This window comes from Empidonax traillii, unplaced genomic scaffold, assembly GCF_003031625.1.
Source record: "Empidonax traillii isolate 1590-97213 ecotype Southwest subspecies unplaced genomic scaffold, ASM303162v1 scaffold220:size741200, whole genome shotgun sequence".
Classification (NCBI taxonomy): Eukaryota; Metazoa; Chordata; class Aves; order Passeriformes; family Tyrannidae; genus Empidonax; species Empidonax traillii.
The window spans coordinates 112,702-127,924 of NW_020955413.1; the positions used below are offsets into that span (position 1 = coordinate 112,702).

General features: G+C 40.1%; 1 protein-coding gene across 1 annotated transcript in view; it reads left to right on the plus strand.

Annotated features, from left to right (window-relative positions):
- Window positions 1-15,223, plus strand: part of RNF180 (ring finger protein 180) — a 77,573-nt gene that overhangs the window by 3,850 nt on the left and 58,500 nt on the right. Inside the window, 7 exon segments of the mRNA XM_027887718.1 lie at window positions 7,760-7,835; window positions 7,838-7,854; window positions 11,682-11,741; window positions 11,743-12,220; window positions 12,223-12,277; window positions 12,279-12,544; window positions 12,547-12,614. Coding sequence (XP_027743519.1) covers window positions 7,760-7,835; window positions 7,838-7,854; window positions 11,682-11,741; window positions 11,743-12,220; window positions 12,223-12,277; window positions 12,279-12,544; window positions 12,547-12,614 — 1,020 coding nt within the window.

Here is a 15,223-nt window from a genome sequence, read left to right on the forward strand (position 1 = left end):
CTGGTCGGGGCCCCTCCCCAAGCAGATGGAGCTCGTTAGCCCGTAAGGCAATCCATCTACGTCCTGAGGGCCTCGCTGCCACCGTCCAAGCGTGCTTGGCCCCGGCAGATGAACCTAAGGATTAAAGGGTGGGCTCAGTTCCACGCACACTGTGTCTCACCTAAAAAATCCAATGCGCAGGCTGGAAGGTGGAAAGACCTTCCCCGGTTCTTCGTTCGCGAAGACTGGCCATTATTATTATAGTCTTCAACAGTTCATTACACTGTTCAACCTTCCTGGCGGCTGCTGCATGGTATGGTATGTGATAGACCCATTTAATGCCATGCTCTTTTGCCCAGGTGGTAACTATTCTTGAAGTGTATCCCTTTATCTGACTCAATTCACTCTGGGGTGCTGTGTCACCACAGGACCTGTTTTTCGAGGCCCAGGATGGTATTTCTGGCAGTAGTGCGAGGCACTGGCTGCATCTCCAGCCATCCAGTGGTGGCTTCCACCATGGTGAGCACATAGGACTTACCTTGATGGGTCTGCGGCAGTGTGATATAATCAACCTGCCAAGCCTCCCTGTATCTGTATTTACTCCAATGTCCACCATACCACAGGGGCTTCAGTCTCTTAGCCTGTTAAATGGCAGTGCATGTCTCACAGTCATGGATAACCTGGGAAAGGGCGTCCATGGTTAGATCCACCCCTTGGTCTTGTGCCCATCTGTAGGTGGCATCTCTGCCCTGATGGCTGGAGGCATCATGGGCCCATCTTGCTAAGAACAGTTCACCTTTGTGCTGCCAGTCTAGATCCACCTGTGACACCTCGAATTGTGCAGCTTGGTCTGCCTGTTCATTGTTGCGATGCTCTTCACTGGTTCGATTTTTGGGCACATGGGCATCTATGTGGCAAACTCTCACAGTCAGCTTCTCTACCCGGGTAGCAATGTCTCGCCATATATCAGTGGCCCAGATGGGTTTTCCTCTACATTTCCAATTGGCCTTCTTCTATCTGTCCAACCACCCCCACAGGGCATTGGCCACAATCCATGAATCCCTGTAGAGGTAAAGTTTTGGCCACTTCTCTCATTCAGCAATGTCCAATGCTAACTGGACAGCTTTGAGCTCTGCAAATTGGCTTGATTCACCTTCTACTTCAGTAGCTTCTGCAACTTGTTGTATGGGGCTCCATACAGCTGCTTTCCATTTACGTTTCATCCCTACAGTGTGGCAGGAACCATCAGTAAAGAGTGCATAGCATTTTTCTTCTGGTAGTTGGTTGTATGCTGGAGTTTCCTCCACCCGTACCACCTGTTCCCCTTCTTCTTCATCTGCTAGACTAAAGTTCTCACCTTCCGGCCAGTTCGTGATGATTTCTAGGATCCCAGGGCAATTTGGGTTTCTATTGCAGGCACACTGCATAATCAGAGTGATCCATTTGCTCCATGCAGCATCAGTGTCATGATGTGTAGAGGGTGTCTTCCCTTTGAACATCCAACTCAACACCAGTAGTCAAGGTGCCAGGAGCAGCTGTTCTTCTGTGCCAATCACCTCTGAGGCAGCTTGTACTCCCTCATAAGCTGCTAGGATATCCTTTTCTGTTGGAATGTAATTGGCTTCCAACCCTCTCTAGCTTCAGCTCCAGAATCCAAGTGGGCGGCCTCAGGTCTTGCCAGGCACCTTCTGCCAGAGGCTCCAGGAGAGGCCTTTATCCCCAGATGCAGAGTAGAGTACATTCTTCACATCTGGCCCTGTCCTGACTGGCCCAAGGGCTACAGCATGGCCAATCTCCTATTTAATCTGTTCAAATGTTTGCTGCTGTTCAGGACCCCACTGGAAGTCATTCTTCTTGCGGGTTACCAGATAGAGAGGGTGTACGATCTGGCCGTACTCGGGGACATGCATCGTCCAAAAACCTATGGCACCCAGAAAAGCCTGTGTTTCCTTCTTGCTAGTCGGTGGGACCATTGCTGTGATTTTATCAATGACTTTAGTCAGGATCTGACGACATCCATCTTGCCACTTTACTCCCAGGAACTGAATCTCTCGGGCAGGTCCCTTAACCTTACTCTTTTTGATGACAAACCCAGCTCCCAGGAGAATCTGTATGATCTTCTTTCCTTTCTTGGAAACTTCTTCTGCTGTGTTCCCCCATACAATGATGTCATCAATGTACTGCAGGTGTTCTGGGGCTTCCCCTTTCTCTAGTGTGGCCTGGATCAATCCGTGGCAGATGGTGGGACTGTTTCCACCCCTGGGGCAGTTGGTTCCACGTGTACTGCACGCCCCTCCACATGAAAGCAAACTGTGGCCTGCACTCTGCTACCAAGAGAATGGAGAACGCATTTGTGATGTCAGTAGTGGCATACCACCTCACTGCCTTAGACTCCAGCTCGTACTGGAGCTCCAGCATGTCTGGAACAGCAGCACTCAGGGGCGGGGTGGCTTCATTCAGGCCACGATAGTCCACAGTCAATCTCCATTCTCCGTCAGACTTACGCACAGGCCAGATGGGGCTGTTGAAGGGAGAGTGGATTTTGCTGGTCATTCCTTGGCCCTCCAGCTCACGCATCATCTTATGGATCACAGACTCTCAGTTCGTTTGGTACTGCCAACAATGCACTATTATAGTGGCAATTGGCACTCGCTGTTCCTCAACCTTCAACAGTCCCACAGCAGAAGGGTTCTCTGAGAGGCCAGGTAGTGAATTCAGCTGTTTAGCTGCCTCTGTCTCCACAGCAGTTATTCCAAAAGCCCATCTATGTTCCTTGGGGTCTTTGAAATACCCATTCCTAAGGTAGTCAATGCCCAGGATACATGGGGCATCTGGACCAGTCAAAATGGGGTGTTTCTGCCACTCCTTCCCGGTCAAGCTCACTTCAGCTTCCAACACAGTCAACTCTTGAGACCCTCCTGTCACCCCAGAAATGGAAATAGTCTCTGGTCCCACATGTCCTGAGGGCATTAACGTGCATTGAGCGCCAGTGTCAACCAAAGCCTTTGTGGTGGTTTTAATCTAGGCCTTCCCTGGTTACCAGTTTGTAACCAAGGAAAGGGCAGTGTTCCCAGTATTCCATATGATTTTTACATAAATCGTGGTATAAATAAGAGGGGAGAAGCAGCCTTCGTTCTCTTCTCTTCCACCGAACTTCGGGAACAGTGGGTCCTTGCGTTGGTCTCGCTTATCTAAGGCTGAGGCCTGCAGCATCCACTGACCTGCCACGTGGAAGCTTGGAGAGTGCTGACCGTGTGTGTGTCAGTCCTGTTTCTTTCTAAGGGATGTGGTGAGATTTGTTTTACTAGTTATTTTACTAGTTCTCGGGTTTGATTGCGCATATCTATTTGGTGTCCCTTTTTGTTTCCTTTTTCCCCTTTCCCTATCCCTTCGGGGAGTGTTTGGATTCCCGTTTGCTGTGTACATAGCATCTTAACTGTAATATACATAAAATATATTTTTTATATAACTAGCTTGGTTTTCGGGTTCTTCAATTTGCATAGTTTTTTTTCCTTTGCTCTGGGGAAGTAGAAAGGGGGGAAGAGAGGGGCTGCTACTGGGGGGTTGGGCATTTGGCAGGGAACCAAGTCGGAACCATCACAGCCTTATATTCTTGTGGGTCTGATGTGCCAGGCCATCGGATCCACACAGTCCAATAGACACGGTTGTCCGGTGACTCTACCTAGCTAGAGGCAGGGCCCCTCTAATACTAGTTTTCATCCTGTTTGTCACAGTTTTCCATCTGAATACCTGTGGGAGGTACCTTCTAGAGGGTCAGATCTGTGCCCACAGGATACTGGCTTTTTTCCTCTCCTTCAGCTCTTGTACTCGGGCTGCCAAGACATGGGTAGGTTTCCTGTCCCACTGTCTCATGTCTTCTCCATGGTCAAGTAGGAAATACCACAACTCAGTTCGTGAGGTCTGTCTACTCCGTCTAGCTGGGGATGTCTGGTTCTCACTGGTGCCACATGGGAACTGTTTCTCTCAGTCTTTCAGTTTCTCCTGTTGATCTTTTATTTGTGTAGTTAGAGTCGTGAGGTCATTGATCAAAGTCTATACAGAGGAAATGTGGGCTTGTAATGGTCCTTGGATAGTACTGTCTTACAACCAAAGTTTATTTGCTATAAACGTCACTGTCTCTCTCTTTTCCCCAGCCTCCAATGATGTCAGCTAACTGGCGTGTGCAGATGGCCCCATACGTATGGAGCTCCACCACATCTGTGGTGTACATTTAACCTTGTCAGGATCATCAGTGGCTTGCCCATCCCTTCCAAACAGCACCTCCAACAGTGCCATTTCCCTCAACCATAGGATCCCCTCCTCCATGGTTTTCCAGCCCTTTGCAAAATGGTCTGCCTGCAAGGAATGTCTGTAAATGAACCTCTCCCTCACACAGTTCAACAGCCGTGCCCAGAGAGACAGGGGCTTTGATTCTCTCACAAATGCCTCCTCAGTACCTATGTCCTGGGCAATAGACGTCAAGAACCTTGCTTCACTGCCATCAAGGTTTATGGCATCACCCATGGAGTCCCAAACTCGGATCATCCAGGTCAATATGGGCTCATTCGGATGATGAATAACGTCCGCCATGAAGTTCCATAGGTTGTCATACCATAAGGACTCAGTGATGATTTCTGGCTCCAGGTTGGCTGCCTGTGAGGGTCCTGCCTCCCCATCATCATCAACTGGGCAGGCCGATTTGGTCCTATATTTCCTCTTTTGGATAGGGGCAACCTCCATTGGCTTGTTCTGTCCCTTGGAATTGGCCTTATCTGGAGTCACCCTGGTATCAGGCATCTTGTTTTCGTCTTTTCCTTTTCTCTAAGAGGGCTGCACCATACTGAGCAACTTTCTGTAAGCAACGGCCAAAACCCCACATGCAGCTGCCAGCTGCCTCTCTATGGGTCTACCAGGACCTCTCTCCCTCACAGCTGTCATTATCTTTGTAGGGTTTAGGATTTTTTCGAGAGTGAGCTTCCATGTTGTAGGAGCTGAACAACTTTCTAGAAATTTACCCATATCTTCCCATAACCCATGCCATTTGAGGTTTCCACCCCTGGGGCCAGCTTCTGTACCCGTTCTTGATAATTCCTGGCCCTAGATACATATATTAGATATGACACTGTGGCACAAGCTTGCAAGAGAAGCCCAAAAAGTAAAACATCTCTGACATCCAAAGAGAAATTTAATTTCCCAGAGGCCATTGTATTAGAACCAAAGGGAAAATGGATGAAGGGTTGGGCAAATATACCCCCCTGTGTTTCTCTATAGGGATGTGTGTCATTATCCTTAAACCCCTAGAGGAGACATTGTAGGCAAGAGCAGTAGTGTATCCTTGAGAACATATCCCGGATGAAAATCACAGGTGCTGAGTTTGCCATGTCATAAACCCAATGCAAAAACTCAAACGTTCTTATAGTATCTGAGCTGAAATACACCGACAGATGGGACAGACATCTTGACATAATTATATGCCAGAGGAAAGCAATGACCCCAGACTTCATGGTGGCTATAGGTTCACAAACATGTATAAAATCACACAAGGGCAGTTATTCCTTTTCCACTTTTCCTCTCTCAGGTCCCACATTGGGCGCCAGAAATCTGAGCTTCCACTCCAACCTTGTTCCAGCCTCAGCAAGAAGCTTGAACTCCTCCCCCTGTTTCCCAAGAGACGAGAGGAAAAAAAAAGTAAAAAGGAGCTCATCACCCCCATATCCCAGGAGGCGAAATTCTGAGCCATTAGAAGAAAGCAGCTTCTTTTGTGCTCCTTAACTGCTCACTTAACAAACCTGCACACAGTGGGCAGGGGGAAGGAACAAATTCCTGCCTAGTTTCCAAGAACCAGCAAAACCATGACAGTTTCATAGTATTTGATTCAGAAAACAAAGCAGAAAAAGGAAAGGTAGAAATGGGGAAAATGCAAAAATCTGTATGACTCAGTAAGGCAAACTGCTCTTCAGACAGCCTATAGTTAAGGCCTCTAAGTTTTTTTCCTTAGTTAAAACTAAATAAAAATTAAAAGTTAAAATAGTTGCAAAATCAGATGTTTGGACTGGTAGAACTGTGATTCTTTTGATACTGATTTTTAGTTTTATACTCCAGCTTCCCCATCAGTGAGGACTGTGCACTTTAGCACTGTGAATAAGCAGAACTAGTATAGGGCTTGAGTTGAGATGTAGATGAAAAAGATTTTCTGATTTTTTTCATGTAGCTAGCACAAGGAGGTAAAACCAGAATTGGATTGAAAGAAAAGCTGGAGGACCTTTGAAGAAAGCATAACAAAAAGGGAAGACTTTGGAAACAGGTTAGAGAGGACCAGAGAGACATCAGAACACAGCAAGACACAAAGTAAAACAGAATATTTGTTATGTCGTTGATGATCCTTGTGGGCCCCTTCCAACTGTGATTCTGTGAATTTAGGTCTTTCTCCACAAGGAGGTTTATACAGGTCCATGGAAAGGTCTGTTGCCACCAGTGGTGTTGATCCGTCTACACAAGATAATTTAAAGGAGCAAGCCTCCAGGGGCATGTTGTAAGAGGAGTCTTTGTCTTGCATGGTTTTATGTCAGCATTCAGTTTTGTTATGTGGTATTAGATGTGTGTATGCTTATTTAATGTTTAGGATAGCAATAATTTATTTCTATGCACATATTCTGGGAAAAGGGGTGTTCCTTGCATTTTGTCTAAATATTGGACAAGTTTTTTGCTTGTTTGTTTGTTTGCTTTTGTTTGGTTTTACTTGTTTTGTTGTTGTTGCTTTCTAATTCTTTTATGGAACTGGAAATAAACCAAGTGTTTCACTTTACTATTGAAAACATCTAAGTGGAATGCTATAAAAGATCAAAGAATGTTTGTGACTAAGAAAAATTGTAGAACAGATTTTAAAACATATTTTGAAGTTACAAATATAAACATTTTAAATTAGAATTATATCCAAATTGAAGTACAGGTACTCTCCACAGATAGAAGGTAGACAATAGCATAGACATGGTAAATGGACCTATCTGTCTGCTGTCAGTACTTGGAAATTTCTAAAAGCTTCTATCTTCTGTGTGTAGTCCCACTTTCACTTTTCATCAGAATGAAACTTACATTCCATAATACAGGAGCCTACATTTTCCATATTCATAGAATTTAACAACTGATTTTAGGACTTTCTCACGAGAATTTCATTATATTTTCAGCCATCTTTATAACTTCAGTTAGGTAATTGTTTTTATTTTAGTATCAGTTAGTGAAATGCTACAGGGGTTTAGATTTATTTTTTTTTCTATTCAGTTGATCACATGATATAAAAAACCCTCTAAAGTTGCTAAGACTATCTGATTTCTCAACTACTTATTCTAGACAGCATTAGAAAATTAATTTGAAACTGTGCATGGCCTTTGTGGAGTACTGATAACAGTCTTCATATAAACTATAACTTAAATTTTTCTGGTTTTACTGGAAAATTATGCCAGTTGATAGTGCTTCTGAAATCAATTTACAAATATTCTTGGAAGAGCTGCAGTTGCATGCTTTCTGTTGTTGTAAACGAAACAAAACTACCTCCTGACACCTACATCTTCACAGTGGAGTCTGTCCATTGTCCTTAGATTCAGAAATAGAGAATTATTGACAGCATCTACCTGATTTTTAGAATAAAAAATGCATAAACATATTTGAGTTTTATCATTTGTTAATATTTACTGAATTTGGGAAGCTGACTTCTGGCTGTATTCAAAGAAAAAGATCTCACATGCATGTTAAATATCAATACAGTAATTTTTATTTTTAACAGACATCACAACCTTCAGCTGCTGCTCAGGAGTCTTGCAACGTATGGTATGTGAACTTAGAAGCCATTCTAGAGTGGGTGAATGTGTCATTGAAAAGGTAGATTTTTTTTTTTCCTTGCATCTTTACATTCAAAATGTGAAAAAACTGAGTGGAACAAGTTTCAAAAATGCTTTTCTGCCAAGGTCCACTGTATGTTACAGACACTTTATAGCTGGGGGAATTCTTCGCAGTAACTTCTGTCTCTACCATTTACAGATTTTTTTTTCTCCGTCTTAAATGATGTTTTGTTTTGTTTTTAATGTACGCAGAAATGCTACAAGTGATAAATTCTGTTTCCTGCTCCTATATAGATGAGTGTATTGTTTGTGCAAAAACCTGTCATGGGCACCTCTACATATTTGTCAATGCTTAATATTATATTTATTAACTAGGTTTTGGGGTTTGCTTTGTCTTGCTCACTATAGTACTTGTAGTACTAATATATATCTTGACATTGATAGTAAGAAACGTTTCCTCATAACGAAGAGTTTGTTAAGAGATCAGTTTTTGGAATATCATGTATTGTCTTTTATACTTAATTCACTATTATGTCATATGAGTAGAAAACAAACTCAAAGGTCTGATGACAAGCATCACTGCTTTTGAGTTTTTACTGCTCATTTGAGATTACAAACCATTTCATAACTTTTCTCTTGTACTGATTGCTTCAGCTGAGTATTTCACTAAGTTGTTTTAGGTCTGGAAGTTAATGTTTTTGCATAGATATTGATATTAATAAGCAGAAACAGTGCTTTTCTTTTGTCCTACAGATTTTCTTTGATGAGTCTTTGATTCTAATAAGCAAATGATATCTGCATTCTTTTCTGCTTAGACTTCAGTGTCTAAGTTTTACTATATTCTAAGTAACTTCTGTTCTAAGAAATCCACATTAAAATTGATGCACAAAGAAAAAATAAATATTATGACTATAAAACTAAGCATTCCAAAATTTTTAAAAAAATTTGTTTTCTGTTCATTGTGTTGCTCTACATTTATTTTGTTAAACGTTAATTAAATTATTTTTAAAATTAGCAGTCTCTTTTTCTTCTATGATGCCTAACAGAATGGTTATCTGTTAATTAACATTAATCTTGTAGGTGCTTTGAAAATTATGGGTCATGAGGTATTTCCTCACTTTACAAAATCGCCTAATCATGAATCCTTTATCATAAGGATGCAGTTTTTCTCAATACTTTGCCTGTTATATTATTTCAGTAAAATCAGATTCAATATTGATAGTAATATTATTCTTTTCATTCTTTGCTGTAATGGTATTCTTTTTACCTCTACCTTCTGCATTTGAAAACTTAGAAGGCCAGCTAGGAGACCTGGGAAATACAAAACCCATGGACTACCCAGAAAAGGCTTGACATATTTGCTCAAGGTTGCAGAGGAGCAGTGCTCCTCTGATGATGAAGTCAGAGAATGCAATTTTCTGTGAACACCTTCAACATCTTTGTGTTCATTTTGTCATTAAATATCCTAGAAACTCTTGCTTCAAACTCTCACTTCTCTGGCAAGATCCTGTGATTTTATGGATAAATGTATGGGGCTTAAAAAATTCTGAGTTATCTCCAGATCCTCCTGGCCTCTGAATACTTTTGTGATCATGTGTTATTTTCTCCTGTATGACTCCTGAATCAAAGGCTAAATCATTTTACATAAGCAAAAAGTCTATTTGCAGGCTGTAAAAACCCACTGCTTCCCAGCTGGTTCTCTTTCACCATCTGTCCCTGTTCTTAACTGATGTCCTTGGGTTTCATGCACATATTAGTATATAGATAATCTTCAGTGATTATACATATGTACCTAGTGCTGCTAGTGGCCATTATTGACCTGCATTTTCTTTTCCCCGTCACTTATCACTTGTTTTGGCTTCTTTTTCTAACCATTCCAATTTTTCCTCTTTATGCAGTCCAACATTAAATCTGTGTACCTTCAGCTCCTCTTCAGATCTTGCTAATTTTTTCCCTACCACCTCCTCCACTGGTAGGCTGTTACTTCTTTTACTGAGTCAGTGCTTCCACAGTCCATTGCCAAACTGATGCTAAATCAGTCTCAGGTTCCTTGTTACCACACCTCATCTCTCAGTGTCTCTGCATAGGGGACATAGACATGTCCTTCTTCTTTCTTACTGTCTCTTGCATTCCCATTTTTTTCCAGGCTCCTAGCTTTCTTTCATGAATCACTCTTCGTCTCCATTTGGAAATCCAGGATACTATTCCATGCCAGAAAAACTCAACAAAATCACTAGAAAGTGCTTTTCCCTTCATTTTAGTGCCTAGCCCCTGGCATCACCCAGAGGGTGGTTGTGCCCTGGAGCAGGCTCCTCAAGGAAGTGATCGCAGCACCAACCCTGACAGAGTTCAAGAAGCATTTGGATGATAGTCTCAGGCACATAGTATGACTCTTCAGGATAGCTATGTGCAGGGGCAGGAGCTGGACTTGATCCTTACGAGTCCCAACTCAGCATATTCTGAGATTGTGTGCTCTGTGATCTCAAAATGGAGTGCTGGAGAGTTAAAGTAAATCTCTGAACGAGCCTAATTTGTCTTTGGTAATAGCATATGGACACATTGGTCAGCCTCATAAACTTTGAGACTGCGCATGTTCAAGGAATTTTGAAGGATTTGAAAGCCTTTGCTTATGGGTAAACTGGCCTTTGGTTATATGTCAAGTAATTATTTTTTTCTCCAAGTTAAAAACGTGTCCAGATTTAAACAAATTTTCATAAGTGCGATAAAAGGCACATCTTTGATGCTTCATGTAATTTTGGGGTTTTAACGCACAAGGCAGGAGTAAGTTTCTCTGCTAAGTGTTTCCAGAATGTTTTCTGGCATTGTGTGTGAAAAATAACCTATTTTTCCACCCAAGTTGATGGGGGGTTTCTTCTGAAACTGCAAAATTGGTTTTACTAAAATTTTCTGTATCTTTCAATCAGACAAGTAGCAGTCATGGACACATCTTCCCAAATTACTTTGAAAGACATTTGCAACTGAAAGCAGTGCTTAAACTAAAAATGTTGGGCAGCTTCTGTATTCATGGCTCAACATCACTTTAGAAACATTAGTAAGTAAAGTGTGACTGGAGTTGATAATGTTTCTCATCTGGTCTTTGCTCCTGCAAACACCTGCATAACTTCAATCCTCAGCAGTGTTTCTTCTGATAGATGACTATATTTACTGAAAATACTAATAGTTGTGTACATATGTACTACTAATAATTGTGCGATTATGTAGGAGTTTAAATATATTTTATATGTATTTTCTTTTGAAAAAGTGCCTTCAAGATTGAAATTAAATTCATAAAATTACAAATAATGAAAATAACTGTCTCCATGTAGAGTATTAAGGATTTGTCATGGTCTCTGCACTTTGTGTTGTAAAGCTACATATACCAAAATACAAGTACCATTTCAAGCTTTGGTGGGGTAAACAAAGGGAAAAGCTATATTCTTTTCATAAGAAATCTCCTTCCACTGTACTTGGTATGCAAGATTTTATGGGTTTCCAGAACTCAGAACATTCAGCTGAGAAACTGTGCTTGCCAATTCCAGATTAACAAATGGCAAATTGATTTCACTGCTTTAAGAATCTAATGTTTTCATTAGTATTGCAGCATTATTCTATCTGTGGACAAGTTTTAAACATATTTCAAAGCTCCTGCATTTTGAAATGTGTGTTACAGATTTCTGAGTTAATAGTAGCAAGCCGAGTTTTGACCAGAAGATTATGGTGGTTTTTCTTTCCACAGTGAAGTCTTGGGGAAAAAAAAAAAAAAAGGTAAACCCTTTGACTAAAGGAGAAAATAACTCTAGTCATCATTTCTTACTCATTGATTTCCAGTGAACATGATGGGTGTTTTTCTTCTTTTGCTGTCAATAGGCAAAGTGGACAATTGGGAAACTGCACTGTCCATTCTGTGAGGCTTGCTTAGGGGGCTTTAAACTTTGTTTGCAACAAAAGATATTCCCATGGACAGTTAGTAAATATACATTTCTGCAAAACTCAAGCTGACTCTCAACCATCTTTCTCTGATAAATTGTCAAAATCATCAGGAAAACACGTGCCTGTCCTCAAAATGCAGTCTAGTTTTAGCAAGCATACCTGCCATGAAGTGGTAACTGCAACTTTAGAAATCAAAAATCAAGGGCTTTCCTATGTGGCCAGAAATAATAACCGTTCTGGAAGATTAACAGAAGCACTTTGTCTAGAAGTAAAATCTCCAAGACGTGAGATGAAAAGTAAAAAACTTCCCTTAAAGGCATTAAACCAAAACAGAAATCTCTCTTCTTCCTATTCTATGAATAATGCATGTACTGTAAAACCTCTTCACATAAGATCACATAGTTTGGATTTGCATATTAGAGAGAGACTGGTTTTTTCACCAGTGTTATATGAAACTTGCAGTATGGGAACAATCACCTCGGCCAAAATAAAAACCCACATGCTTATGCATAGGATGGCTTGCAGTAAGAAATATGGTAGTTCTTTTCAGGACCTGCATAGTTCCAGTGCTGACAAACTACAAAACCAATTTTGAATTACATCATTTACCACATTACTATACAGAGGAACAGAAAGTGAGTTTGGAGCTCATGGGCAATCTTCTGCGAGTGTCGTTGCTGATAGGTCACCATTTGTGATGAAACTTTCTTCACCTACAAGGGCTGTATAACACAAAGATTGCATCACAGCTGTTGGTCTTGTACAGCCTACAAGTATTTCCTTCAATCAAAAGCTGAGAAAGGAAAAAGAAGCAAGTTGAAAAGCTTGAGGAGAAAGCAAAGGCGGCGAGAACGATAGGTACGGAAGCAAGTAGGTGATGAAAATTAATTATGCTACTTTTTTTGGTAAAGTTTGACTTACTTATTCTGACTTTCTTTTTTGCTGTCTCCTAATACTGGTAGAACTGTCTAGAGTTAGATATCCCGCAAACAAGGATTTATGACCCCTTCCTACATGTATTTTTTTGATAATTGAATCACGTTTTTTTCTGTGCAAAATCTAACAACAGTGAGTTGGCCTTCTTATTGCTTTATGGTGTTATAAGAAATTTGAAGTGGAAAAAAAGGCAGTGAAATACAGTGAAATTTAATCAAATTAAGTGATTAAAGAAAAACTGAATATTTAAATCTTCTAAATGAGAAACTCTAGCATTTCAGTGTTACCAAACTTTTAACTAATGGCATTTTGAGTTAACTTTACAGTTAAGAATGTTTCAAAGATGTTTGCATTTATTATTTATCATAACACAAATATTGTTCTATGAGTAAGGAATTGATTGTTGTATTTATCGTAACACAAATATTTTTCTATGAGTAAAGAATTGATTAAAATACTAGTCTTTAGTAGATAAATATTTGGTCTACAAATCTAACATAAAATGTTACATGTTCTTACCAATTGTACAACCATAGTTTTTTTCTTCAAACCATCTAAAGCAGAACAGGATTAAAGGCATAGATAGTCATGCAATTTTTGGTGGAAGGCAGAGGCGAAAGGCCACGAATGAGTCTTAAAAGGCTTAAGGCAGTTTTTGTTTTCTCTGAAATGTAGTAGAAAGACTAGTGATATATATGCCTTTAAAAGAAAATTTCTTATCATAATTTCTGCTATGAAATACTGTGCAGTCAGTAAGAGAAAATATATTAATCAGATAAGTCGTATCTATTCAAGAAATTATTCCTGCTTTGGGTAAGTTTGTCAAGTGAATTCAAGATTAAGAGAGAGATAGTTTGAGGCTGTCTCCCTCTCAATTAAATGTGAGAACCAGCTTGAAAATGAAATGGGTCTGGGACATGCTATGGGGGTTTTCAGTATGGTATGCATACTGAAAAGTTTCCATCTTTCATTTTTGGGAAGGGTTTAATTTGCCCAAAGACTCAAATTGACATTGTGGCCTTTTGAACAAAACTTGTTCTTATTTTGTAAAATGCATCTCTGAAGCTGAGAGCAAAGAACATCCAAATTTGGATGCCTTAATTTGAATACTGGTTTTCTAATCAGTCTAAAGATTCTTAGGTGTCTGAGTCCCTAAAATAGCTTTAAAAATTCCAGGCCTTATGATGATGTACAAGCACAGTGTACATGAGCAAAGTTGTGTCATCTGCAGTCTCTCCAGACACTTTAATATTTGTTAAATGTTACTCTCAAGAGTAAAATGGTATACAAAATTTCCAAACTTGTGATATCTAATAAAGAAAAATACTTTCAAATCTTCTTCTTGTTAAAACATACCTAACCAATTCCTACATTATTTTAATTATTTACATTCTATAACAAATTATATACAGTTGTTAAATCTGATAAGACTCATCAGTAAGCATATGGTTTCCAAAGGAAAAAAAATTAAAATTAGTATGTAAACTAAATAATCTGGGTTTGAATAGTAGTTTTGAGAAGAAGGTATTTTGGATTTGCATTGATTCCTTTAACCTTCGTGAGAGTCTGCAGTCAGGGCATGGAACGTTTAAATTGGATCTACTTCTCATAAAGTGTCAAGCAGCATGTGTGACTAGTTCAGTTGTGTTTCCGATCACTGAGATGCCAGGAATATGTGAATCTAGAAAATCACATCCTCTGTACAGTCTGACATGTCACAAATAGGGATAATCCTCTGCCACACGCTCCATGTTATGGTAGCTCACCTCTGGTGTCAGTATCCTCCCTTTTCTTGGAAGGTCTACTTGCTATTGTTTTTCTTTAGCATTCTAACGATCCTCCTTGTCAAAATGTGCATTTTGTTGCTGTGGTACTTTCAATAGGAAGCTGATCTGTGGTACTTCATAAACATGATTTCTAACATACTTAGCATGTATTCTTAAGCATTCAGTAAAACTTCATGAAGTGAAAAAAGAATAAACCTCTGAGGGGATGGAGCAAAAGAGTTTTGATAAATGACTAGGGGAAGTATGTAATTTAAGCACTCTTTAAGACATACTGATGTTAGGTGAATATCTTCTAAGCTATTAGAAGCTATTTTATCTTTAGTTAAAGCTTTTCTGGAAAGCAAGCCAAAGAAAGCAGACCTATTCAGCCTTTGGAATTTCTTTGTTAGATGCATGGGCTGCTCTTCTAAGCTTATTTTGTTGTGAGATAACTTATCTGCTGAAGGGTTTTTTTCTGTATTTCAGAAAGCCAAAGTGTGGCCATAAATGTTGTGTTGTGGCAGAATGCGACTATGTTATTAAATTGAAGTATACACACCTTGTAAATTACACATTGTAAATGTGTAATTGTACACATTGTAAATAGGAGCAAGTCTGTGAGGTCCTGAACTGCACTTGCCTCCAGAGGCTTGCACTGGTGCAGGTTCTAAGATGTAGGTGCATGTAGCGAGTCAATAACTAAACGATCCCAGGGGAGGCAAGAAACTGGAATGGTTTATTGGACTTATAAGTTCATTTTAAAGGGTTTAGGCTTTA